The sequence below is a fragment of the Nomascus leucogenys genome, chromosome 10, assembly GCF_006542625.1.
Source record: "Nomascus leucogenys isolate Asia chromosome 10, Asia_NLE_v1, whole genome shotgun sequence".
In the NCBI taxonomy this organism is placed as follows: domain Eukaryota; kingdom Metazoa; phylum Chordata; class Mammalia; order Primates; family Hylobatidae; genus Nomascus; species Nomascus leucogenys.
In genome coordinates this window covers 53,593,868-53,621,856 of record NC_044390.1, presented here as the reverse complement: position 1 = coordinate 53,621,856, position 27,989 = coordinate 53,593,868, and the positions used below count along the sequence as shown (strand labels likewise).

At 53.1% G+C, this 27,989-nt stretch overlaps 1 protein-coding gene across 1 annotated transcript; it reads left to right on the top strand.

Moving 5' to 3' along the window:
* Positions 1–130: 130 nt before the first annotated feature.
* COLGALT1 (collagen beta(1-O)galactosyltransferase 1) lies at positions 131–27,685 on the top strand. Its single transcript, XM_030820466.1, has 12 exons — positions 131–586; positions 3,946–4,056; positions 4,990–5,107; positions 12,350–12,484; positions 13,450–13,654; positions 17,065–17,184; positions 21,683–21,759; positions 21,849–21,955; positions 22,445–22,577; positions 23,962–24,089; positions 25,207–25,413; positions 25,686–27,685. The coding sequence occupies exons 1-12, from the start codon at positions 327–329 to the stop codon at positions 25,951–25,953; spliced, it is 1,869 nt and encodes a 622-aa protein (XP_030676326.1). The 5' UTR covers positions 131–326; the 3' UTR covers positions 25,954–27,685.
* The last annotated feature ends 304 nt before the right edge of the window (positions 27,686–27,989 follow it).

Below are 27,989 nucleotides of genomic sequence, written 5' to 3'. Positions count from 1 at the left end.
ATCTGGCGGAGGTCTCAGTGGTAGGAGGCACCTGGAGGAAGCGCGGGTTCCTAACCCTAGCCTCCCTTCCCTAACCTCCCTTCCACGCGCTCCGAGCGCTATGTGCCTTTAAGATGGGTGCGGGGGCGGGGCGTCCTGGGTAGGGCTGCAGGTGACGTCACTCCGGGGTTTGGGTCTCGGAGAGCGTCTGGAGGCGGGGCCTGCACTTCACGCCCGGCGCGCTCCTCCCCTTTAAGGCGCGCGGCCGGGCGGGGCCCCTATGACCCCTTAAAGGCGCGGCCGGAGTCCTCCCGCAGAAAAACGACTTAAAGGAGACGCGTGGCGCGATGGCGGCGGCCCCACGCGCGGGCCGGCGGCGCGGGCAGCCGCTCCTGGCGCTGCTGTTTCTGCTGCTGGCTCCATTGCCGCCGGGGGGCCCGCCGGGCGCCGACGCCTACTTCCCCGAGGAGCGCTGGAGCCCGGAGTCGCCCCTGCAGGCGCCGCGCGTGCTCATCGCGCTGTTGGCGCGAAACGCGGCCCACGCGTTGCCCACCACGCTGGGCGCACTCGAGCGGCTGCGGCACCCGCGGGAGCGCATGGCGCTATGGTGAGCTGAGCTCGCTGTCCCCATCGGGCGGTCCACGCGAGCCCCTGCTTGCTGTCCCCTTAAGGGTGGGTCCACGCGAGCCCCTGCCCGCTGTCCTCTTCTGGGCGGGTCCGCGCGTGCTTCCTGCTCGCTACCCCCATCGGGACGGTTCTACGCATGCCCCTGCCCGCTGCCCCCATCGGGACAGGTCCACGCGTGCCCCCTGCCTGCTGTCCTCCCATGGGGCCAGACACAGCCCTCCTCACAACACAAGCGGGACCGAGTTCCTCCTGCTGGCTCCTTTGGGGTGGGCTGGGCACCGCTCCTGCCTGCTGGACCCTACTCGGGCAGATCCGGCCTCACTGACTGGGGCTCTTAACTCCCTCTGGAGCACGTACACCTCCAAAGGAAGGAACCTGGAGCCCCTACTGGGGCGTTGCCAGAGGCCACATCTAACAGCAAGCCCTTCTGTGCCGGCTGCTGCCCTTAAGCTTGAACTCAGCCCGGCTCCAGGCCCCAATCAAACCCCTGCCCTCCGACCGGCGTGGGTGGAGTCCAGGACCAGATGGCCCAGAAGGAAGTGGATGCTTTCTTGGTAGGGAATGGGGCAGAGCTCTGAAGAAGCCTCTGACTGGTGACTTCTCACTCCCTGCCTCAGTTTTCTCAAATGAAAAATGGGTCTAGGTGCAGTGGTTCACGCAGTAATCCTAGCAATTTGGGAGGCCAAGGTAAGCGGGTCACTTGAGCTCAGGAGTTCGAGACCAGCCTTGCCAACATGGCAAAACCCCGTCTCTAGAAAAAAATACAAAAATTAGCCAGGTGCGGTGGTGTGTGCCTGTAGTCCCAACTATTCAGGAGGCTGACGCAGGAGAATCGCTTGAGCCCAGGAGTTCGAGGCTGCAGTGAGCTATGATTGCACCACTGCACTCCAACCTGGGCTACAGAGTAAGACCTGCCTCTAAAAAAAGAAAAAGAAAAGAAAATGAATGTATTAATATAATTTTCTTTTTGGGTTTGTCTCTGAAGATTAACCAGTTAATGGATGTGGAGCCCTTGGGTCTGGCATGGGCTTGGCTCTCAGTGATTTTATTATGATTACTGTCATTGCTGGTGTTATTGTCACCTTAATTTATTGGGCAGAATTAGCTCTTGGCACCACAGTCAAACTAAACTCCCAAATGTCTCTTTTCCTTCCACCTGATTTCCCAGTCTGGATAATCCAAATACACAATTGGTACTTAACAAATGTTTGTTGAATGAATAAATGAATGCAGCCTACTGAAGTGGTGTGGCTCACAGGAGAAGATGAAGGCAGGGTAAGGGATTTATGAGATATACTTGGAGATATACTTTTTTTTTTTTTTTTAGACGGAATCTTGCTCTGTCGCCCAGGCTGGAGTGCAGTGACATGATCTCAGCTCATTGCAACCTTCTGCCTCCCAGGTTCAAGTGATTCTCCTGCCTCAGCCTCCCGAGTAGCTTGGGATTACAGGCGTGCGCCACCACACCTGGCTAATTTTTGTATTTTTAATAGAGGCAGGGTTTCACCATTGTGGCCAGGCTTGTGTTGATCTCCTGCCCTCATGATCTGCTCGCCTCGGCCTCCCTAAGTGCTGGGATTACAGGCATGAGCCACAGCGCCCTGCTGAGATATACTTTTTTTTTTGATACAGGGTTTTACATCCGTTGCCCAGGCAGGAGTGCAGTGGTGCAATCCCAGCTCACTGCAACTTCCGCCTCCTGGGCTCAAGTGATTCTCCTGCCTCAGCTTCTTGAGTAACTGGGACTACAGGCGTACGCCACTGCGCCCAGCTCATTTTTGTATTTTTTCTAGAGACAGGGTTTTGCCCTATTGGCCAGGCTGGTCTCGAACTCCTGAGCTCAAGTGACCTGCCCACCTCAGCCTCCCAACATGCTGGGATTACAGGCGTGAGCCATTGCACCCAGCTGGTTTATGTTATATACATTTCATTTTAAAATATTTTTTATTTGTTTATTTTTTGAGACTGAGTCTCGCTCTGTCACCCAGGCTGGGGTGCAGTGGCACGATCTTGGCTCACTGCAACCTCCTCCTCCCAGGTTCAAGCGATTCTCCTGTGGGTTCAAGCGATTCTCCTGCCTCGGCCTCCTGAGTAGCTGGGATTACAGCGCCCGCCACCACACCCAGCTAATTTTTTGTATTTTTAGTAGAGATGGGGTTTCACCATGTTGGCCAGGCTAGGCTCAAATTCCTGACCTCAAGTGATTTGCCCGCCTCGGCCTCCCAAAGTGCTGGAATTACAACCGTGAGCCACCATGCCCGGCCTAATTTTTGTATTTTTAGTAGAGATGGGGTTTCACCATGTTGGCCAGGCTGGTCTCGAACTCCTGACCTCAGGTGATACACCCGCCTCAGCCTCTCAAAGTGCTGGGATGACAGGAGTGAGCCACTGTGCCTGGCCTGATCTATACATTACAAAAATTGCCATGTGTGGTGGCTCACTCCTGTCATCCCAGCAATTTGGGAGGCTGAGGCGGGTGGATCACCTGAGGTCAGGAGTTTGAAAGCAGCCTGGCCAACATGGCGAAACCCCATCTCTACTAAAAATACAAAAATTAGCTGGGCATGATGGCGTGCACCTGTAATCCCAGCTACTCGGGAGGCTGAGGCAGGAGAATTGCTTGGACCTGGTAGGCAGAGGTTGCAGTGAACCAAGATTGTGCCACTGCACTCTAGCCTGGGCGACAGAGCAAGACTCTGTCTCAAAAGAAAAAAAAAATTAAGTTACACATATTTGTTAGTGAATGTGGTTTGCATGATCTTAGATGCTCAGTAATAAAACAGCCAATCACTAATGTGTCTTTCCAAAGTTAGCTTGTTTAATCCTTCCACTTCCCAGTAAACTGGGTCCTGTTCCCACCCCCATGTTACAGATGAGGAAACTGACATGGAAAGGGAGAAATGGGCCGGGCGTGGTGGCTCACGCTTGTTAAGTCCAGCACTTTGGGAGGCCAAGGTGGGCGGATCACGAGGTCAGGAGATCGAGACCAGCCCGGCCAACACGGTGAAACCCCATCTCTACTAAAAATACAAAAAAATTAGCCGGGCGTGGTGGTGGGCGCCTGTAGTCCCAGCTACTCAGGAGGCTGAGGCCGGAGAATGGCGTGAACCCGGGAGGCGGAGCTTGCAGTGAGCCAAGATCACGCCACTGCTTTCCAGCCTGGGCGACAGAGCGAGACTCCGTCTCAAAAAAAAAAAAAAGGGAAAGGGAGAAGTGTCCTGTCTGGGGCTACATAGCTGGTGGGAGGCCAGTTGGGGATGGTGGTCCTCGACTTGCCTCGCTGCTGCCTGGCCCTGCCTCAGTTTCCCCAGCTGCGCCGCCTGTCCCCTCTCCCTGCAGGGTGGCTACAGACCACAACATGGATAACACGTCAACTGTGCTGCGGGAGTGGCTGGTGGCCGTGAAGAGTTTGTACCATTCCGTGGAGTGGCGGCCGGCGGAGGAGCCCAGGTGAGCGCCTTTCCCCTGCTCCTAGTCTGACTGGGCTTTGCCTCTGCTCACACACCCTCTATGGCTCCCCGTTGCCCCAGGACAGAATTACAGGCCCTGGGTCCCTGCCTCTCCAGCCCAGCCAGGCAGCATTAAGCTACTCTGACCCTCCCTCAGCTTTACAAATAGGCCATAATCCTCCTGCCAGACCTTTGCCCAAGCCGTTCCCTGCACCTAGAATTCCTTCACTCCCTTTTTCTTCTGGGGACGCCCACTGCTTTGTTCACTGGCTCACTGACTCAGTCTTGGTCCCAGCACTGGCTTTGCTGTTTATCTACTCCCTAAGGCCCTGGGCAGCATGGACTCCCTGCCCCCACCCAGTTCCTTTCTGGGTTTTTTTTTTTTGAGACAGAGTCTCACTCCCTCACCCAGGCTGGAGTGCAGTGGAGTGAACACAGCTTATTGCAGCCTTTACCTCCTGGGCTCAAGCCATCCTCTTGCCTCAGCCTCCTGAGTAGCTAGGACTACAGGCACATGTAACCATGCCTAGCTAATGTTTTTGTATTTTTCGTAGAGATGGGTCTCGCTATGTTGCCCAGGCTGGTCTCAAAGTGCTGGCCTCAAGCGATCCTCCCACCTCTGCCTCCCAAAGTGCTGGGATCGCAGGCGTGGGCCACTGCACTGGACCCCAGTGAGCTTCCTTCCTTCCCTCCAGTGTGCCTTGGGCTTTCTTCCCTCCAGGCCTTTGCACAGGCTGTACCTCCGGCCAGGGACATTCTCCCCACTTCTCTTTCCTCGTCGTTTCCTTTTTCCCATCCCTCAGATCAGCTGATCAGTGAGCTGACATGTCCCCTCCTCCAGGAAGCGCTCTCTGAGTACCCTGAAGGCAGCTCAGGCCCTCGCTGGGCTTTGATAGTGCCTTGTGGTGTCCACATCACAGCTGCCTCCCCATAGGTCCTACCCGGATGAGGAAGGCCCGAAACACTGGTCTGACTCACGCTATGAGCATGTCATGAAGTTGCGCCAGGCAGCCCTGAAATCAGCTCGAGACATGTGGGCTGATTACATCCTGGTAAGTTTCTCAGCCAGCTGGCTGTGGATCACGGGCAGGTCTGGGTATCCCCAGGGAAGGCGGAGCAGCGGGATGCCAGGACCATCCTTAATGTCATTTTGCAGAAGGGTAACTGAGGCTTAGCGAGGGGAGATGAGTTGCTTGTGGTGATATGGTTGGTCAGTGGAGGAGGAGCTGGGATTCCTTTGATCCTCAGCACTAGGAATGAATGGGCTTTTCTGTCCCGAGTTGTCCCCTGTGTTTGGACACTTGGGTCAAGTCCATTTTTATTTTTTTATTTTTTTGAGACAGAGACTCACTCTGGTGCCCAGGCTGGAGTGAAGTGCCACAATCTCGGCTCACTGCAACCTCTGCCTCCTGGGTTCAAGCGATTCCCCTGCCTCAGCCTCCCGAGTAGCTGGGACCATAGGCACCCACCACCATGCCTGGCTAATTTTTTATTTTTATTTTTGTAGAAGCCAGGCATGGTGGCTCATGCCTATAATCTCAGCACTTTAGGAGGCCAAGGCCGGTGGATCACTTGAGGTCAGGAGGTCGAGACCAGCCTGGTCAACATGGTGAGACCCCATCTCTACTAAAAATACAAAAATTAGCCGGGCGTGGTGGCAGGTGCCTGTAATCCTGGCTACCTGGGAGGCTGAGGCAGGAGGATCTCTTGAACCTAGGAGGCAGAGGTTGCAGTGAGCCGAGATCGTGCCACTGCACCCCAGCCTGGGCGACACAGTGAGACTCCATCTCATAAATAAATAAACAAATAAGTATTTTTTAAAAATAACAAGTAAAAAATATTTTTGTAGAGACGGGGTCTTGCTATGTTGCCCAGGCTGGTCTCCAACTCCTGGGCTCAAGTGATCCTCCTGCCTCGGCCTCCCAAAGTGCTGGGATTACAGGCATGGGCCACCATGCCTGGCCATGTCACGTCTGTTTTTATCACCATCATATGTAATGGCCAAACCTTTGAGTCACTTCCAAGAAGCGGGAGGAAGGGGTCAGGGGCTGGGGGGTGGTGGCCACATTGAATTGCTGAGGCCTGACTTGCACTTCCTCCTTCTGTGGGGACATTGTCTCATGGGGAAGGGAACGGTTGAGTCTTTTTATTTTTTATTTTTTTCTTGGGCCAAGAACGCGCCACTGCACTCCAACCTGGGCCACAGTATGAGACTCTGTCTCAAAAAAAAAAAAAAGACTTATAGATTGAATATTACTATTATTTTTTAATTTGTATAAACTTATGGAGCACAAGTGTAATTCTGTTACATGCATAGATTGTGAAGTGGTGAAGTCAGAGATTTTGGGGCATCCATCTCCCAAATAATATACACTGAACCCATTACACAATTTTCTATGATCAACCCCAAATGTTACTTCAGCCTTCATACTTTCCTATATTCTCCTGATTTTCTTTTTTCTTGTTTTTTTGAGACAGAGTCTCACTCTGTTGCCCAGGCTGGAGTGCAGTGGCGCAATCTCGGCTCACTGCAACCTCCTCCTCCTTCTGGGTTCGGGTGATTCTTCTGCCTCAGCCTCATGAGTAGCTGGGATTACAGGCCCCTGCCATCATGCCTGGCTAATTTTTGTAATTTTAGTAGAGACAGGGTTTTGCCATGTTGGCCAGGCTGGTCTCAAAAGTCCTGACCTCAGGTGATCCAGCTGCCTTGGCCTCCCAAAGTGCTGGGATTATAGGTGTGAGCCACCACATCCAGCCCATCTCTTAAAACAAACAAACAAACAAAAAACAGAAAAGAAAAAGAAAGGAATCAAGTGAGCAAAGTGATTACGATGCAGTGGTGGCCAGAGGTCCAACTACACAGGCCAGTGGAGGCACTTGGTGTCTACCTGGAGGGGAATAGGGAGCCATGGACGGTGTGTGAGCAGGGGAGGTCTGTGTTCTGATTTAAGATTTTCAGAAGCCGCTGTGGACCAGGCGCGGTGGCTCATGCCTCTAAACGCAGTACTTTGAGTGGCTGAGGCAAGTGGATTGTTTGACTTCAGGAGTTCGAGACCAGCCTGGTCAACATGGTGAAACCCTGTTTCTACCAAATACAAAAATTAGCTTGGTGTGGTGATGCGCACCTGTAACCCCAGCTACTTGGGAGGCTGAGGCAGGAGAATCTCTTGAACCCGGGAGGTGGAGGTTGCAGTGAGCTGAGATCACACCACTGCACTCCAGCCTAGGCGACAGAGTGAGACTCCGTCTCAAAAAAAGCCACACGCTAGCAGGAGGCTGGAGTAGAGGCCCAAGCAGGGTACCAGTGATTGATGGACAGGCCTGCATGGGGTGGGGGCCGTGGAGAAAGGCGGGGGGTTCAGGATGCATCATGAGGTGAAGGAGACAGGTTCTGCTTTGACACTGGATGTGAAGGTGCCAGGGAGAGAGGAACGGGGACAGTGCCACGTCTAGGGAAGACGGATGGAGCTCCTGAGGGGACCCTTTCGCTTGGTGCCTTATCAGACCATTTTATAGGTGAGGAAACAGAGGCTGACAGAGGGAGGGGACATCTTGCCTGGTGGGGTGTCAGAACTGGCAAGGAGGCAGAGAGGTGGATCTGGAGCCTTCCAGAGCCTTCTGACACAAAGCTGCCTTGTCTTGCCTCTAGGATTTTGCTTTTGTGGTTTGAGGTTGCCTGGCTTTAGTTTTTTTTTCCTCAGCAAACTGGGGTGGAGCTCAAAGTGCTGGTTCAAAACTCAAAGTGGCTTTTGACACAAAATAATATTTCCGTGTTTCTTTTTTTTTGAGGCAGAGTCTCACTCTGTCGCCTAGGCTGGAGTGCAGTGGCGCGATCTTGGCTCACTGCAGCCTCCACCTCCTGGGGTCAAGTGACTCTCCTGCTTCGGCCTCCCAAGTAGCTGGGATTACAGACGCCTACCACCATGCCCGGCTATTTTTTTTTTTTTTTTTTTTTTGAGATGGAGTCTCACTCTGTCACCCAGGCTGGAATGCAGTGGCGCGATCTCGGCTCACTGCAAGCTCTACCTCCCAGGTTCATGCCATTTTCCTGCCCCAGCCTCCTGAATAGCTGGGACTACAGGCGCCCGCCACCACGCCCGGCTAATTTTTTGTATTTTTAGTAGAGACAGGGTTTCACCGTGTTGGCCAGCATGGTCTCGATCTCCTGACCTTGTGATCCACCCGCCTTGGCCTCCCAAAGTTCTGGGATTACAGGCGTGAGCCACCGCGCCCAGCCTGGCTAATTTTTTTTGTATTTTTGTAGAGACGGGGTTTCACCATGCTGACCAGGCTGATCTCGAACTCCTGACTTCAGGTGATCCACCTCATCCTCCCAAAGTACTGGGATTACTGGTGTGAGCCACTGCGCCTGGTCACAAAACTATATTTTTGTAACTGGGGACTTTGGAACCCATATTGGAATGTGAAATAGTTTGTCTAATGTTTTAAAATGATCATTTGAAGGTCCCCCTTTCTCTCTCTTTTTACAAAAGCTATGGATGTTACTTGCAGGAAAAAAAAAATAAGAAAAATATACGGGCCAGGGATGGCTCACGCCTGTAATCCCAGCACTTCGGGAGGCCAATGTGGGAGGATCATTTGAGGTCAGGAGTTCAAAACCAGCCTGGGCAACATAGTGAGACCCCCATCTCTACAAAAACTAAAAAAAAAAAAATTAGCCAGGTGTACTGGTTTGTGTCTGTAGTCCCAGCTAATTGGGAGGCTGAGGTGGGAAGATTGCTTGAGCCCAGGAGTAGGAGGCTGCAATGAGCCATGATTGTGTCACTGTACTCCAGCCTGGGTGACAGAGCGAGACCCTTAAGCTTCGTATATGTGTATGTGTGTGTGTGTGTATACATATATACATATATATGCATATATGTATATATATCTATATATGTATATAAACATATATATGTGTGTGTGTGTGTATATACATATAGATATATATATATGAAGCTTAAGAAAGAAAAACATCTACTTCTTTGTTTTTTTGAGATGGAGTCTCACTTTGTCACCCAGGCTAGAGTGCAGTGGCGCCATCTTGGCTCACTGCAACCTCTGCCTTCTGGGTTCAAGCAATTTTCCTGCCTCAGCCTCCAGAGTACCTGGGATTACAGGTGCCTGCCACCATGCCTGGCTAAGTTTTTGTATTTTTAGTGGAGATGGGGTTTCGCCATGTTGGCCAGGCTGGTCTTGAACTCCTGACCTCAAGTGATCACCTGCCTCAGCCTCCCAAAGTGCTGGGATTGCAGGCGTGAGCCACCGCCCCTGGCCAGCATCTAAATTTTAATTGTATCTCCTGGAGAGATTCACTTTCTCCTCTCGTTTGTTTTAATTGAAGTCAGTTCACACATATATTTATTTGTTTTGCAACCACCACCTCTAATTCTAGAACATTTTCATTCCCCAGAAAGAAAACCCTATTCCCATCAGCAGTCACTCCCCAACTCCCCATTCCTCTCCCCTAGGCCCTGGCAGCCACTAATCTGCTTCCTATCTATGGATTTGTCAATGGAATGTCACACTATGTGGCGTTTCGTGTCTGGTTTCTCTCACTCAGCATTGAGTTTTCAGGGTTCATTACAGCCTGGATCAGTGCTTCCTTCCTTTGTATGGCTGACTCTTATTCCATTGTTTGGGTGGACCACGTTGTGTTGATCTCCTCATCCGTTGATGGACACACTTCAGTCGCTTCCACCTTTTTTGGCTGTTGAGACTCTTTTTTTTTTTGAGACAGACTGTTGCTCTGTCGCCCGGGTTGCAGTGTAGTGGCGCGATCTCGGCTCACTGCAACCTCTGCCTCCTGGGTTCAAGCGATTCTCCTGCGTTAGTCTCCCGAGTAGCTGAAATTACAGGCATGTGTCACCATGCCTGGCTAATTTTTTTTTTTTTTTGTATTTTTAGTAGAGATGGAGTTTCACCACGTTGCCCAGGCTGGTCTTGGACTCTTGACCTCATGTGATCTGCCTGCCTTGGCATCCCAAAGTTTTGGGATTACAGGTGTGAGCCACTGCACCCGGCCTGGCTGTTGGGATTCTGACATGAACATGAGTGTACAAAGACCTGTTTGAATTATCTGGGCCGTGGTGGTGCACGCCTGTAATTAATCCCAGCTACTCGGGAGGCTGAGGCAGGACAATCACTTGAACCCAGGAGGTGGAGGCTGCAGTGAGCCGAGATCACGCCATTGCACTTCAACCTGGGTGACCGAGCAAGACTCTGTCTTGGGCCGGGCGTGGTGGCTCACGCTTGTAATCCCAGCACTTTGGGAGGCCGAGGCGGGCGGATCACAAGGTCAGGAGATCAAGACCAAGGTGAAACCCCGTCTCTACTGAAAATACAAAAAATTAGCCGGGCGTGGTGGCGGGCGCCTGTAGTCCCAGCTACTCGGAGAGGCTGAGGCAGGAGAATGGCGTGAACCTGGGAGGCGGAGCTTGCAGTGAGCCGAGATTGCGCCACTGCGCTCCAGCCTGGGCGACAGAGCGAGACTCCGTCTCAAAAAAAAAAAAAAAGACTCTGTCTCAAAAACAAACAAAGAAAGAACCTGTTTCAGTCCTTTCTTTCAATTATCTTGGTTCATACCTAGGAATGGAACTCCTGGATCATGTAGTGATTCTATGTTTAGCTTTTTGAGGAACTGCCACAGTGATCTGGCTGTTTGTTCTGCATTAATATTCAAAGGTCACAGATTCAAACATCCAGAGGGACCGGATAGGGTATGTAACATGACCACAGGGCTTGTTACCTCCCTGCAGCCTCCCCTGTGCAACTGAAGGTTGCCATGTGGAAGTGGTATTCTCACGTTGCCGGGGGATACTGGAATTCTAGTTTTTGTTGTTGTTTATGGCAGTTGATCCAAATATTCCAAACGATACTGCCTGGGTAACAGAAAGCATCTCTGTGGACCAGCAGTAAAAGAAAAACAAATCCAGACTGGGCGCGGTGGCTCACACCTGTAATCCCAGCACTTTGGGAAGCCGAGGCAGGTGTATCACTTGAAATCAAGAGTTCGAGACCAGCCTGGCCAACCTGGTGAAACCCCATCTCTACCAAAAAATACAAAAATTAGCCTGGCCTGGTGGCATGTGTCTGTAATCCCAGCTACTTGGGAGACTAAGGGAGAATTGCTTGAACATGGGAGGCAGAGGTTGCAGTGAGCTGAGATCGCGCCACTGCACTCCAGCCTGTGCAACAGGAGACTCCATCTCAAAAAAACAAAAACAAAAACAAAAAACCCAAAAAACCTTCTAGTAGTTCTGTGATATATCGTAACTTCTGTGTCTTTACATCCTGGTAGAGGGGGAACATCCAGACCTAATCATTTTCTATGTGTGATTTTATATGTATGTATATTTAATTTTGGGCTAGGTGCAGTGGCTCAGACCTGTAATCCCAGCATTTTTGTAGGCCGTGATGGGAGGATTGCTTGAGCCCAGGAGTTCAAAACCACCCGAGGCAATGTAGAGGGACACTATCTCTACAAAAATAAAAATAAAAATGAAAACATTATCCAGGCATGGTGACGCGTGCCTGTACGCTCAGCTACTTGGGAGGCTGAGATGAGAGGATCACTTGAGCCCAGAAACTCCAGGCTGCAGTGGGCTACGATTACACCATTGCACTTCAGCCTGAGTGACATAGCAAGATGCTATCCCTTTAAAAAATAAAAAATGAAGAAAAAGTAAAATACTAGGCCAGGCATGGTGGCTCACGCCTGTAATCCCAGCACTTTGGGAGGCCGAGGTGGACGGATCACATGAGGTCAGGAGTTTAAAACCAGCCTGGCCAACATGACGGTACCCCGTCTCTACTAAAAATGCAAAAAGTTACCCGGGTGTGATGGCGCACGGCTGTAGTCGCAGCTACTCGGGAGGCTGAGACTGGAGAATTGCTTGAACCCGGGAGGCAGAGGTTGCAGTAAGCTGAGACCACATCACTGCACTCCAGCCTGGGCGACAGAGTGAGACTCCGTCTCAAAAAAAAAAAAAAAAAAAAAAGAAGGTTTTGCTACCTTCTTGCTCACTGGTTGTTCATTTACTTCTCAGGGTTAGCTCAGTGCCTAGAATTCTCTTTGAAGGAACTCAAGACATTTGTTTTATTTCCATGATCCAGGGGATCCTGCAGGCCCCCAAAACGGGGTCCCTGCTTCATTTCAGCCAGTGTAGGGGGTGCTTCCAGAGGTCTTTGCCAGACCCCTAGGGCTCTGGCCTTTGCCCCAGCTGTTCTGAGTGGTAGCCTGACCTGGGGTCACTCTGGCAGCCCATGCTGATGCTGTGTGGGGTGTTTTGCAGTTTGTAGACGCGGACAACTTGATCCTCAACCCTGACACACTGAGCCTGCTCATCGCTGAGAACAAGACGGTGGTCGCCCCCATGCTGGATTCCCGGGCTGCGTACTCCAACTTCTGGTGTGGAATGACTTCCCAGGTAGAGTGAGGGCCTGGGGACTGTGGGGACTGGGCTGAGCAGGTGGGTGCCGTGGCTGGAGTGTAACTTACTGTCACACAACCTCGTGGTGTGTGTTTTACAAACATCATCATGGAAGCTGGGCACGGTGGCTCACACCTGTAACCCCAGCACTTTGGGAGGCTGCGGCAGGCGGATGGCCTGAGCTCAGGAGTTTGCGACCATCCTGGGCAACATGGTGAAACACCATCTCTACTAAAAAAAAAAAATACAGAAATTAGCCAGGTATGGTGGCACATGCCTGTCCTCCCAGCTGCTTGGGAGGCTGAAGTATGAGAATCACTTGAACCCAGGAGGTGGAAGTTGCAGTGAGCTGAGATCGCACCACTGCACTCCAGCCTGGGTGATGGAGTGAGACTTGGTCTCAAAAACAAAACAAAACGAAGACTCATTATGGTAATCTTTAAACAGCCCTCTGAGGCCAGACAGGAGTGAAGAATAGAGGGTCTTTGATTGTCCTTCACCCTGCTATTTCAGAGGTGGAAACAGAAACACAGAGAGGAAGTGACTTGCCTAAACTCACACAGCTAGCAAGTGGTGGCGTCAGGATGGGACTGCAGGCATGGCTTGATCCAGGTGTCTGGATAACTGTCTTTCTCCATCCTTTGGGTGGGTTCGTTCTCAGACAGCTTGAGAGTGATCCCAGCAGCATCCAGCTGTCATCCATTCTGATTGGGCCATCACTAGTCTCCTCTCTACCCTACCTCTGAACTCATTACTGAAGCTGGGGAAATACAAGGCTCTTTCTTATTGGCCAAGCCTGGCCACAGGTCCCACACTGGGCTTGAGTCTGGGGTCCTGAGACCACAGGTGCACACTGCTGTGCCTGGCTCTCTGTCTGGTCCTGTTCCATGCCACCCGCTATCACTGGCCTCCATCCTCACCTTTCAAGACCCTCACGCGGAACTCTCGCTCTCTCCCCACAGGGCTACTACAAGCGCACACCTGCCTACATCCCCATCCGCAAGCGAGACCGCCGGGGCTGCTTTGCAGTTCCCATGGTGCACTCGACCTTCCTGATCGACCTGCGGAAGGCGGCATCCAGGAACCTGGCCTTCTACCCACCTCACCCTGACTACACCTGGTCCTTTGATGACATCATCGTCTTTGCCTTCTCCTGCAAGCAGGCAGGTACGTACATGAGGGGTCTGCCATCGCAGGGGCATCTGCCTGATTCTTTGGGTTTTGCACTAAGCCAGTTCAGAGCACACTGAAGATTCACAGAACCCAAACAATGCAGTGCAGGGCTGACTTCAGGTGCAGCTGTATCTAGGTGTTCAGATAATGTCTCCAGGACCTAGTCTCTCTCCAGCCCTGGCTTTACTGGTTAGCTTCATTCCCTAACTCTTTTTTTTTTTTGAGACGGAGGCTCGCTCTGTCGCCCAAGCTGGAGTGCAGTGGTGCAATCTCGGCTCACTGCAAGCTCCGCCTCCCGGGTTCACGCCATTCTCTTGCCTCAGCTTCTCCAAGTAGCTGGGACTACAGGCGCCTGCCACCACGCCTGGCTAATTTTTTTGTATTTTTAGTAGAGACGGGGTTTCACCGTGGTCTCGATCTCCTGACCTCGTGATCCGCCCGCCTTGGCCTCCCAAAGTGCCGGGATTACAAGCGCGAGCCACCACGCCTGGCCGATTCCCTAACTCTTTAAGATCTATTGGTTGGTCAGGTGGACTTGCTCATGCCTGTAATCCCAACAATTTGGGAGGCTAAGGCAGGTGGATCATTTGAGGTCAGGAGTTTGAGACCAGCCTGGCCAACATGGTGAAACCCCATCTCTACTAAAAATACAAAAAATTAGCCAGGCGTGGTGGAGCACTCTTGTAATCACGGCTACTCAGGAGGCTGAGGCGGGAGGCTGAGGCGGGAGGATCACTTGAATGTGGGAGGCAGAAGTTGCAGTGAGCCGAGATCACGCCACTGCACTCCAACCTGGGCGACAGAGTGAGAATCTTTCTCAAGAAAAAAATACCTATTGATTGAATGTTACTATTATTTTTTAATTTGTGTAAACTTAGGGAGCGCAACTGTAATTTTGTTACGTGCATAGATGGTGAAGTGGTGAGTCAGAGATTTTAGGGCATCCATCCCCCAAATAATATACATTGAACCCGTTATGCAGTTTTCCATGATCAACCCCAAATGTTATTTCAATCTTCATACTTTTCTATATTCTCCCAATTTTCTTTTGTTTTTTTTTTTTTGAAACAGAGTCTTGCTCTGTCACCTAGGCTGGAGTGCAGTGGTGCAATCTCAGCTCACTGCAACCTCTGCCTCCTGGTTCAAGAGATTCTCTTGCCTTAGCCTCCCATGTAGCTGGGATTACAGGCATGTGCCACCACGTCTGGCTCATTTTTGTATTTATAGTAGAGACAGGGCTTCCCCATGTTGGCCAGGCTGGTCTCAAACTCCTGACCCCAGGTGATCCACTCACCTCAGCCTCCCAAAGTGCCAGGATTACAGGAGGGAGCCACTGTGCCTGGGCAGTTCTCTTAATTTTCTACAGTTGAGCATATATTAGTTAGGAAAACAAATATTTAAAGAGACAGCACAGCCTCATGTTGACTTGTTGTTTACCGGAAACCAGAGGTTGGCAAACTGACCTGCAGGCCAAACCTGGCCCGCCAATTGCTTTTATACGGCCACAAGCTAACAACAACTTTTATATTTTATTTTTATTTTTTTAGAGACACAGTCTCACTCTGTCACCCAGCCTGGAGTGCAGTGGTGTGATTATAGCTCACTGCAGCCTCAACCTCCTGGCCTCAAGCAATCCTCTCATCTCAGCCTCCAGACTGGCTGGAGCTACAGGCACCCGCCAACATGCCCAGCTTATTTAAAAAAAAAAATGTTTTTTGTGGAGATGGGGTCTTACTATGTTGCCCAGACTAGACTTGAACTCCTGGCCTTAAGTGATCCTTCCCACCTCAGCCTCCCAAAGCGCTAGGAATACAAATGTGAGCTTTACGGTGCCTGGCCAACAATTTTTACATTTTTATTATTTATTTATTTCTTTGAGACAGAGTCTTCCTCTGTTGCCCAGGCTGGAGTACAGTGGCGTGATCTCGGCTCACTGCAACGTCCACCTCCCAGGTTCAATTGATTCTCCTGCCTTAGCCTCCCTAGTAGCTGGGACTACAGGTGTGCGCCACCATGCCTGGCTAATTTTTGTATTTTTAGTAGAGATGGGGTTTCGCCTGTTGGCCAGGCTGGTCTTGAACTCCTGACCTCAGGTGATTCACCCGCCTCAGCCTCCCAAAATGCTGGGATTACGGGCATGAGCCACCACACCCGGCCAATTTTTACATTTTTAAATCACTGGGGAAAAGAGTCAAAAGAAGAAGAATATGGTGACACATGAAAACTGTATGAAATTCAGATTTCATTGCCCATCAATAAAGTGTCATCAGTACCCAGCCAAGCCCATTCATTTAAGTGCCATCTGTAGCTGGTCCTTTATAGAAGAAATTGACCAATTAAAATTAAAAGAGGCCGGGTGTGGTGGCTCATGCCTGTAATCCCAGCACTTTGGGAGGGTGAGGCGGGCGGATCACATGAGGTCAAGAGTTTGAGGCCAGCCTGGCCAACATGGTGAAACCCGTCTCTGCTAAAAATACAAAAATTAGCTGGGCGTGGTGGTGGGTGCCTGTAGTCCCAGCTACTTGGGAGGCTGAGGCAGGAGAATTGCTTGAACCCCAGAGGCAGAGGTTGCAGTGAGCCGAGATGGCGCCACTGAACTCCAGCCTGGGCGACAGAACGAGACTCTGTCTCAAAAAAAAAAAGATACACACTCATAAAAATTTAAACCATCCAGAAAAGGATAGATATAGAAGGAAGCAACTTAACTCACATTTTGTCAGACTCTCCTTTTTGTGCCTCAACATGCATTTTTACTGTTTTTTTGTTTGGTTTGTTTTTGAGACAGGGCCTTGCCCTGTTGCCTAAGCTGGAGTGCAGTGGTGCCATCATAGCTCACGGCAGCCTCAAATCTCCTGGGCTCAAGTGATCCTCCTGCCACAGCCTCCCGAGTAGCTGGGACCATAGGCAGGTACCACCATTCCCAGCTAATTTTAAAATTATTTGTAGAGCCGGGCGCGGTGGCTCATACCTGTAGTCCCAGCACTTTGGGAGGCCAAGACAGGTGGATCACGAGGTCAGGAGATCGAGACCATCCTGGCTAACATGGTGAAACCCCGTCCCTACAAATACAAAAAATTAGCCAGGTGTGGTGGCATGTGCCTGTAGTCCCAGCTACTAGGGAGGCTGAGGCAGGAGAATTGCTTGAACCCAGGAGGCGGAGGTTGCAGTGAGCCAAGATAGTGCCACTGCACTCTAGCCTGGGAGAGTGAGACTCCGTCTTAAAAAAAAAAAAAAAAAAAGTTGTTTGTAGAGATAAGGTCTTGCTCTGTTGCCCAGGCTGGTCTTAGACACCTGACCTCAAGCGATCCTCCTGCGTTGGCCTCCTGAAGCCCTGGGTTGGAAGGCATGAGCCACTGGGCCTCGCCTGTTTTTACATTTGTCTGTTGCTTCTCTGCCCACTGCAGAGGTTCAGATGTACGTGTGCAACAAGGAGGAGTACGGATTCCTGCCAGTGCCATTGCGCGCCCACAGCACCCTCCAGGATGAGGCCGAGAGCTTCATGCACGTGCAGCTGGAGGTCATGGGTGAGTCTGCCTGCACACCACCCTGGGAGGGGCCAGGTTGACTCCCTTTCACTGATGTCTCCAATCCGTCCTGTGAGCACTGACTGAGTGCCAGGCAGATGCCAGTCCCTGTCGGGGTGCTGGGTGCAAGGGCATGTGTGAATGAGGTGGAGGGTTGTCCCTGCTCTCACAGAGTGCTGGTTTGCAGGCAGCTGTACACAGCATGCTTGGGGTTGTTGGGTGGGCTTCCTGGAGGAGGTGGCATTAAGGGGCAGGTTGAGTAGGAGTTCACCAGAAAGGGGATTGCAGCGGGAGGTGGTAGCGTGGGCAAAGGCTGGGAGGCTGGAAGGGACGTGAACCTGGGGAACAGGCAAGGTCAGTGATCCCCTGGGGCTGGTATCCAGGGCCAGGGTGGATGGCCTCAGAGATCAGGCTGAGGAAGGGACCTTCCCCCTGAGGACAGTTAGGAGCTATAGAGGACATGAGAACTGAGAGGACAGCAAGTTTTCACTAAAGAACTGCATGTATAGGCCGGGCATGGTGACTCAAACCTGTAATTCCAGCACTTTGGGAGGCCAAAGTGAGAGGATTGCTTGAGCCTAGGAGTTCAAGATCAGCCTGGGCAACATAGTGAGAACCCATCTCTCTATAAAAAAAAATTTTGGCCGGGTGCGGTGGCTCACGCCTTTAATCCCAGCACTTCGGGAGGACGAGACGGGCAGATCACAAGGTCAAAAGATGGACACCATACTGACCAACATGGTGAAACCCCGTCTCTACTAAAAATACAAAAAAAATTAGCTGGATGTGGTAGCAGATGCCTGTAGTCCCAGCTACTCGAGAGGCTGAGGCAGGAGAATCACTTGAACCCGGGAGGCGGAGGTTGCAGTGAGCCGAGATCGTGCCACTGTACTTCAGCCTGGCAACAGAGTGAAACTCCGTCTCAAAAAAAAAAAATTTTTTTTTAATTAGTCCCATATGGTGGCACATGCCTATATTCCTAGCTACTCAGGAGGCTGAAGTGGGAGAATCCTTTGAGCCCAGGAGTTGGAGGCCGCAGTGAGCCATAATCGTGCCACTGCACTCCAGCCTGGGCAATAGAGTAAGTCTCTGTCTCAAAAATAATAATAATAATAATAATAAATAATAATCCCAGCTCTTTGGGAGGCCGAGGCGGGTGGATCCCTGGATCCCAGTAGTTTGAGAACATCGTGGGCAACATGGTGAAACCCTGTCTTTACCAAAAAAATAAAAAATAACAAAAATTAGCCAGGCGTGATGGCACACACCTGTGGTCCCAGCTACTCGGGAGGCTGAGGCAAGAGGAACCCTTGAGCCCAGGAGGTTGAAGCTGCAGTAAGCCATGATTGGCTCCACTGCACTCCAGCCTGGGCAGCAGAGCCAGACCCTGTATCAATAAATAAATAAATAAAAATTTTAAAAAATCCATAAACTATGAAACCAGCAGCCGTCCCTCTAAAATTGGAGGAGCACGCAGGGCTGAGCTGTAATTGAGGTTGTCTTGGGATGGTGCTCCCATCTCAGCCATTTCTAATGTGGGCCTCGCCCTGCACTGGGCGCAGAAAGCCCTGCCAAAGCCACTGCCATTCCCATCACTGCATAGATGGAGACTGGGTGGAAGGGGTGAGGCCTCTGTCCTGGGGCTCAGTTTCCCCAGCCTTACCGATTTCTGAACGAGTCTATCTGCGGCTCCCCCTGGTGGCTCAAGGTGGAATAGCACCCTGCTGTTTGTGTTTGGAGGAGTTTTTGTTTTTTTTTTGAGACGGCGTCTCACTTTGTCACCCAGGCTGGAATGCAGTGGCGCAATCTGGGCTCACTTGAAACCTCCGCCTCCTGGGTTCAAGCGATTCCTCTGCCTCAGCCTCCCGAGTAGTTGGGATTACAGGTACCAGCCACCACGCCTGGCAAATTTTGTATTTTTAGTAGAGATGGGGTTTCACCATGTTAGCCAGGCTGGCCTCCTGACCTCAGGTGATCCACCCGCCTTGGCCTCCCAGAATGCTGGGATGACAGGCGTGTGCCACCGCGCCTGGCCTGAGGGAGACTTCTGAGTCTTTTTGAGGTGGCATCTGGAGACTGCACAATCAGTGGGGCAGGCCCCTCACAACACCCAAGAGTGGCATACTTAGGTGTCCAGGTCCCACCCGGCTACAGTTGGGGGTGGTGGGTCTCCATTTATCACCAACTGCCATCAGAAACCTGCCTGAGAAGCGTGTCTGTGGCTACCAGAGTTTTCCCAGTTTAAGTTCTCACATATATTTGTGTTGTCATTTCCTTCTTTTTTTTTTTTTTTTGAGACAGAGTCTCGCTGTCACCCAGGCTGGAATGCAGTGGCAAAGTCACAGCTCACCGCAACCTCAACCTCCTTGGCTCAAGCGATCCTTCCACCTCAGCCTCCTAAGTAGCTGAGACCACAGGTGCATGCCACTACTACCATGCTCAGCTAATTTGTTAATTTAGATTTTTGGCTTTTTTGGTTTTTATTTTTTTGAGATGGAGTCTTGCACTGTCGCCCGGGCTGGAGTGCAATGGTGCGATCTCGGCTCACTGCAACCTCCACCTCCCGGGTTCAAGTGATTCTTCTGCCCCAGCCTCCCAAGTAGCTGGGTTTAACAGGCACTTGCCACCACGCCTGGCTAATTTTTTGTATTTTTATTTTTATTTATTTTTTATTTATTTATTTTTTTGAGACGGAGTCTCGCTCTGTCTCCCAGGCTGGAGTGTAGTGGCCCGATCTCGGCTCACTGCAAGCTCCGCCTCCTGGGTTCATGCCATTCTTCTGCCTCAGCCTCCCAAGTAGCTGGGACTACAGGCGCCTGCCACCACATCCGGCTAATTTTTTGTATTTTTAGTAGAGACAGGGTTTCACTGGGTTAGCCTGGATGGTCTTGATTTCCTGACCTTGTGAGCCATCCACTTCGGCCTCCCAAAGTGCTGGGATTACAGGCATGAGCCACTGTGCCCAGCCTTCTTTTTTGCTTTTTTTGGAGATGGAGTCTCTGTCACGCAGGCTGGAGTGCAGTGTCACCATCATAGCTCACTGCAGCCTTGAACTCCTGGGCAGTCCTTCCACCTTAGCCTCCCAAGGAGCTACAGATTTCCCCTTTTAAAAGCACGCAAGCCATATGGATTAGGGCCTACCCTAACAACCTCATTTTAACTCGATGACCTCTGTACACAACCCTGTGTCCAAATAGGATCACACCCTGGGGTACTGGTGGTTGGCACTGGGGAGACACAGTTCACCCCATGACATAGTGTGTGATCTCATGACATCTCTTTGTGAAACCTCTCAGTGGCTTATTGGCCCATTTTATAGATGAGGAAAGCTGAGGCCCAGGCCGGTCAAGAATATACAGCATGCTATCATTTCTTGGTTCATTCTACAAGCAATTACTGAGTGCCTGCTGTGTGCCAAGCCCCTGTGTTGGGCACTAGGGGCCCAGTGTGAGCAGACATACCTGGTGTTGTTCCCAAGGGGCTCACAACAGACAGGCACAGGGCCAGGGGGTTAGGGCAGCAAGGATGCGAGCTTTGGTGGTGCAAGTCCAGGTGCTGTTGGGGCCCAGAGGAGGTGCCCATGCCCAGGGCATCATAGCTGAGAAGTAAGGATACAAGCAGGGAAAGGAAGGGTATTTCAAGCAGGGACCCAGAATGTGCAAAGGCCCTGAGGTAGGAATGGGGGTTCTTTGGGTTGGCAGGGGCTTAGAGGTGGGGCTGGGGGGTAGAGTGAAGCTGGAGCATGGGGTGTGGCCAGGGCTTAGGGGCGGGGTTGGGGGCGGAGTGAAGCTGGAGCCTAGGGCGTGGCCAGGGCTGAGAGTCGGGGCTGGGAGCAGGGTGAAGCTGGGGCCTGGGGTGTGGCCAGGACTTAGAAGCGGGGCTGGGGGTCGGAGCGAAGCTGTTGCATGGCCAGGGTTTAAAGGTGGGGCTGGGGGGGTGCAGGGTGAAGCTGGAGCCTGGGGCGTGGCCAGAGCTTGGAGGGCTGGGGAGGGGCAAGGTGAAGTTGGAGCCTGGGGCATGGTCAGGGCTTAGAGGCAAGGCTGGGGCAGGCTGTGGGGTGAAGCTGGGGCCTGGGGCGTGGCCAGGGCTGAGTGGTGCGTCTGGGGGGCAGGTTGAAGCTATAGCCTGGGGTGTGGCCAGGGCTTAGAGGCGGGGCTAAGGGCAGGGTGAGGCTGGGGCCTGGGGCGAGTCCAGGGCTGAGTAGCTGGGCCTTGGGCGCGGTGAAGCTGGGGCCTGGGATGTGGCCAGGGCTGAGAGGCAGGACTGGGGGCGGGGTGAAGCTGGGGCCTGGGGTGTGGCCAGGGGCTTTGGGCTGCTGTGCAGGGTTCGAATGACATGGGAGGGGCTCTTAGAGAGCAGCGCTGATGTGGGCGGAGCCAGGTCGACTTTGTGGGCCGAGCCAGTCTGATTGGGAGCCATGGAGCGGGTGGGGAAAGCGTGTTGGAGAGAGGCTGGAGGCTCCTCACCCCAGCGGCTCCTCAACGTCTGTGCCCCACAGTGAAGCACCCGCCAGCAGAGCCCTCTCGCTTCATCTCGGCTCCCACCAAGCCACCGGACAAGATGGGCTTTGACGAGGTGGGCTGAGCCTTCCCTGGAGGCGGGGCGGGGGCTGGAGGGCCCTTGCTTGCAGGGGCTGATCTGGCTGGGGGCTCTCCGGGCTGCAGGTCTTCATGATTAACCTGAGGCGGCGGCAGGATCGGCGGGAGCGCATGCTGCGGGCGCTGCAGGCACAGGAGATCGAGTGCCGGCTGGTAGAAGCCGTGGACGGCAAGTGAGTCCGAGGCCTGGGGGTCGGGGGGGCGGGTCCACACGTGGATGTGGGTGTAGACCTCGCTGGTAGATGGCAGGTGATTCAGATGGGGGCAGGCGTGGTGTTCAAACAGGTGTAGACCACGTCAGTGGGCGTCATGAAGGGGAAGTGAATGGGACCCTGGGGAAGGGGCAGATCCTCACAGTTGTAGAACATAGAAGGCAAGTGAGTCCTGACCCAGGGGAATGGGTGGTTTGCATGCTGCCAGTGTAGACTGGTGGGGACTATGGAGGGGTAAGTCAGTCAGACCCCAGGAGAGGAGGAGAGCAGGTTTGCCCACGAGCGTATACCATGTGCAGGTGAGTGAGGCCCCATGTACCCGGAAGGGGTGCCAATGTTACAAGAGGTGGACCAGCTGCTCGACGCTGCAGGGGGTGGTGGAATGGCCGGGGATGGCAGAATGGCAGGCAGGGTGAACCTTCTTGGTGACCCTCTCCTCCTCCTCTCCAGAGCCATGAACACCAGCCAGGTGGAGGCGCTGGGGATCCAGATGCTGCCTGGCTACCGAGACCCCTACCATGGCCGGCCCCTCACCAAGGGTGAGCTGGGCTGCTTCCTGAGCCACTACAACATCTGGAAGGAGGTGTGTCCTGAGTGATGGGCGGGGCCAAAGTTATGACTCTAGATCTCATCGGAGATTTGGACGGGGAAGGGGTTGAAGGAGTTCCCCAAAGCCCCAGCCAGGCATCCAGCCTCAGCCATGGGACCCATGGCCTCTCTTTAGTGAATGATGCGTCACACCAGCTGTATCAACCCCAGGTGTACATGCCATCCTTCCATTGCACAGATGTGGAAACTGAGCCTGGGGGAAGGGGCGAGCCCTTTTGAGCAGCAGGTGGTGTCTGGGGCCTGGGACCTGTAAACAGATCCTCGTTACTCCCAGCCTGGTCTCTATGCTTGACGTTTAGTACTAGAAGTCATGGCCACAGAGCCACTTTAAACCAGCACCTGCCCAGTGCTGGGGGCACTCACCAGCCCGGGCATCCTCATCCACTCTCAGAGGGAGAGGCTGTGATTGGAGGAGGGTGTCTGACTGGGCTTTGACTTGGGGCCATCAGGGCCGGGCATGGTGGCGCACACCTGTGGTCCCAACTATTTGGGAGGCTAAAGTGGGAGAGTGGCTTGAGCCCAGGAGTTAAGGCTGCAGTCAGCGAAAATCGTGCCACTGCACTGCAGACTGGACAACAGAGCAAAACCGTGTCTCAGAAAAAAGAAAAATGGCTGAGCGTAGTGGCTCAGGCCTGTAATCTCAGCACTTTGGGAGGCCGAGGCAGGCGGATCACCTGAGGTTAGGAGTTCAAGACCAGCCTGGCCAACATGGTGAAACCTTGACTCTACTGAAAATACAAAAATTATCTGGCTGTGGTGGTGAGCGCCTGTAATCCCACTACTTGGGAGGCTGAGGCAGGAGAATCACTTGAAACCAGGAGGCAGAGGTTGCAGTGAGCTGAAATTATGCCATTGCACTCCAGCCTGGGCGACAAGAGTGACACTCCATCTCAAAAAAAGAAAAATAAATAAAATCCGGGCGTAGTGGCACATGCCTGTAGTCCTAGCTACTCAGGAGGCTGAGGCAGAATTACTTGAACCTGGGAGGTGGAAGTTGCAGTTGAGATCGTGCCACTGCACTCCAGCCTGGGCGACAGGGTGAGACTCCGTCTCAAAAAAAAAAAAGAAAAGAAAAACTTGTTATCATCAAACGTGAAGCCAAATGGGGGTGTGTGGCTGCAAGGTGGGAGGTGCATGAGGCGTGGGCATTTGAGGGGCTGGGAGGCCTTTCTCTTCTGAGATCCATCATGGATGGCAGAGGGCAGAGGTTTGGATGTCCAGATGTCCCTGGAGCTAGGAGAGGCGGGGAGATGCACTGGCTTCTCTACGGGTCTTTCAAACCTCAAAGCAGAGCTCTGTGCTTTAGGGTCAGGCCTGGCCTTGGCCTCCCTGCAACGTGGCGGGGCTTCCTCCCTCAGGTGGTGGACCGGGGTCTGCAGAAATCGCTTGTGTTTGAGGATGACCTGCGTTTTGAGATCTTCTTCAAGAGACGCCTGATGAACCTCATGCGGGATGTGGAGCGGGAGGGCCTGGACTGGGACCTCATGTGAGTGGGGGTCTGACGGTGGGATGAAGCTGGGGCCTGGGGCAAGGCCAGGACTTAGAGGTGGGTCTGGGGGCAGGGTGGAGCTGGGGCCTGGGGATGGGTCATGGCTTAGAGGCGGGGCTTGAAGGTGGGGTGCAACTGGAGCCTAGGTACATGGCCAGGGCATAGAGGTGGAGCTGGGAGGCGGAGTGGAGCTGAATCCTAGGGGCGTGGCCAGAGCACTACAGCTGAGCCTAGGGCGTGTGTGTCTGGGTGTGGTCAGGGTGGTGGGCGTGGCCTGGGGCGTGGCCCAGCCTTGGAAGCGTAGCAGGAGGGCTTACGTGGTCCCTGGGCCTGAGGGCACTGTCAGGGCTGTAGCCTATAGGGAAAGGCCTTGGAAGGATCACCCAGAACTCAAGGGACCTGGCCAGAAGCCTGCAGGCTTGGTCAGGGCTTAGAGACTTGATTGAGGCCTGTGGAGGTGGATGTGGCTAAAATTTGACAGGGCAGCCTGTGGACGTGGCTAAAGAGCATGGGGGTGTGGTCAGGGAGGGCGTGGTCAGATCTGGAGGTGTGGCTTAAGAGTGCGGGGGCGTGGCCAGGGCGCCTGGGTCTTAGACAAGCCCCGGGATGGGAGTGCCACCAACATGTTTCCAGCACTGGAGCTGTCCTTCTCTTCTGTAGGTGGGCTGGTTTGTCCTCTCCCTTCCTCCATCTCTTTTTTCCCTTCCATGTGCAGTGCCCTAATCTGCATTCTGGGAACACTGCCCCATGTGAATAGTAACTGCACCCATCCATTCCTGACTGCCCCCCACATCAGGGCACCTCGCCCACCTCCACCCCCACTGTCCTCTGAACTCAGAGCAGCTTCAGCCTCAGAGAACGTCTGTGTGATCCTGCTCTCCCCAGCTCAAATCCTCCATGACTCCCTCACGCCTTTTGGAAAAACTCACTCTTCTCCCCCATGACCCCCAGACCCCTGGGCTCTTGCATTCGCTCCATCCAGTCACAGTGCTCCGCAAACATGCTGAGCTTGCTCCCATCCCAGGACCTGACGGGGTAACTAGATCCCTGGCTTTCTGGGCAAGCTCCCTCTGGAGGGCGGGAGGAGAGTGACAGCCCCGATCTTGCACCCCAGCTACGTGGGCCGGAAGCGGATGCAGGTGGAGCACCCCGAGAAGGCTGTGCCCCGCGTGAGGAACCTGGTGGAGGCCGACTACTCCTACTGGACCCTGGCATACGTGATCTCCCTGCAAGGCGCCCGCAAACTGCTGGCCGCTGAGCCGCTCTCCAAGATGCTGCCTGTGGACGAGTTCCTGCCCGTCATGTTCGACAAGCACCCAGTGTGAGAGGGGCAGGCGGCAGCTGGGCTGGTGTTTCGCTGTGGGTCTGTCCTGGGAGGGTGGGGGCGTTGAGACTCACGGGCTCCGAGGAGATGTCTCTTCTTTTGCCTACTTCTCCCTCCGTTTTCCCCCTCCCAGATCTGTCTCCATTTGTATCCTCCGCACCCTTACGTTTTAATCTATCCCCTCTGACTTCTTTACCCCCAAATTTTCCTCCAGCTGTCCCCTCCCCTGAAGCCATTGCTGCCCCTCACTCCCCTCCTCCTCCCCCCAGGTCCGAGTACAAGGCCCACTTCTCCCTCCGCAACCTGCATGCCTTCTCCGTGGAGCCGCTGCTCATCTACCCCACACACTACACAGGAGATGATGGCTATGTGAGTGACACCGAGACCTCAGTCGTATGGAACAATGAGCACGTCAAGACCGACTGGGACCGCGCCAAGTCCCAGAAGATGCGGGAGCAGCAGGCACTGAGCCGTGAGGCCAAGAACTCGGACGTGCTCCAGTCCCCACTGGACAGTGCTGCCCGGGATGAACTCTGAGGGGTGGCAGCCAGAAAGCCAAAGCAGCCATCGCTGGCCCAGGCTCCACGTGCTTACTAGGACATCAGGGTCACCTCTGGACCCCTTGGCAGGCCACAGAGGGCTCTCGTGTGAGGTGGTGTCCAGCCAGTTCTTGCTAAGCAATCACATGCACACAGGCAGCATTAATGGAGTGCCTACCGCATGCCAGCAACAGGGCTTGGCCCTGGGGAATTGGGAGGAACCAAGCCCCCTTCATCTGTTCATGTGCCCAACACTTATTAAGCATCTGCTGTATGCCAGATTCCCATGTTACGGCAGTAACATGAGAGTTACCGAAAGTTATGAGGCATAATTATTCCCTCCATCAGCGATTGATTCAGTCATCAAGCAGTTACTGATCAGATTAAGAATCAGGCACTAGTGATACACATTCATTTTTAAAATTCATTCAAGGATTGAGTGCCTACTATGTGTTGGGTGCCATTCCAGGCTCTGGGATTTTTTTTTTTTTTTTAAAGAGCAGAGTCTCGCTCTGTCACCCAGGCTGGAGTGCAGTGGTGTGATGTTGGCTCTCTGCAGCCTGTGCCTCCCAAGTTCCAGCAATTCTTGTTTCTCAGCCTTCCAAGTAGCTGGGACTATAGGTGTGCGCCCTCACATCTGGCTAGTTTTTGTATTTTTAGTAGAGACGGGGTTTCACCATGTTGGCCAGACTGGTCTCGAATTCCTGACCTCAAGTGATCTGCCCGCCTTGGCCACCCAAAGTGCTGGGATTACAGGCATGAGCCACTGTGCCTAGCCCAGGCTCTGGGAATGTTGAGATAAATAAGATGCTTCTATCCATTTATTCAAGCACACACTGATCACCTGCTGTGTGCCTGGCACTCATGTCACAAAGATAAGTTCCTGATTCAGTACACTTACTGAGCACCTGCTGTGTGCAGGGAGCTGAGCTGTGGGATGGGAATGGGAGTAAACAAGGTACTTTTCACTTTTTTCTTTTTTTCCTCACTGCTAGACGGTGTGGGAACTTCTCACTCTAATTGGCTTCTTTCCCACACACCTCAAGAGCACTGACTGTGTGCCGGGCGCTAGTGATACAAAAGAGTATGACAGTTGTCCAGTCTGCATTTTTGATCATGGGCTACATGCAAAGTGCTGGGGCACAGAGATGAACAAGATCGGTTTCTTCACTTCTTCATGCCACAAGCATTTATTGAGCACCTGTGTGCCAGGCCTCACAGACTGTCAGTTGGGTTGAAGAATGGTTGACTGAGTAATTCTTCCTGTACCCCTGGTCATCTGAGCTGTGTGCAGACTTCATCCCCCCACCACCCAAGAGGGAGGGCAGCTCTTCCCCAACCAGGGGCAACCACAGGTCCTGGTGGCCCCACGCCACATGTCAGCCCCCCTGGAGGGGGCGCCAGTTGGAGACGGGGGCCGGGTGTCCCTGGCCCACCCCCGGTCCCCTGTGCTTTACCTCCCTGCCCTTGTGTCTCAGGTGTGGTCCCTGCCTGCTTGATGAAGTTGCTCTGTTCAAGCCTTTGGTGGGATCATGTGTTTGGGGGCTTTTCGGGGACCCAGCTGCACTGGGGCACTGCCCGTGGCCTGGGTAGGACATTTCCCAGCAAGGGCTGGAGGAGTTGCCATGCCTTCAGCCTGAATCGAATGTCGGAACCAGCCAGCGGTGCTTCACCCTCTTGGGGATAACTTGCTTATTTTTTTAATAAATGTTCCTGGTTGGTTTTCACAACAGTGTGGGATTTTGTTCGTCACCAAAGCACTGCCCACATTCCCCACCCCTGGCTGGCCAACAAGATTTCAGAGGAAACCAGGGCAGGTGCAGTAGGGGAGCTGCCCAGTGGGGCCTGGCGTGGTGGCTCATGCCTGTAATCCCAGTACTTTGGGAGGCTAAGGTGGGCGGATCACTTGAGGTCAGGAATTCAAGAGCAGCCTGGCCAACATGGTGAAACCCCCTGTCTACTAAAAGTACAAAAATTAGCCTAGTGTGGTGGGGGATGCCTGTAATCCTAGCTACTTGGGAGGCTGAGGCAGGA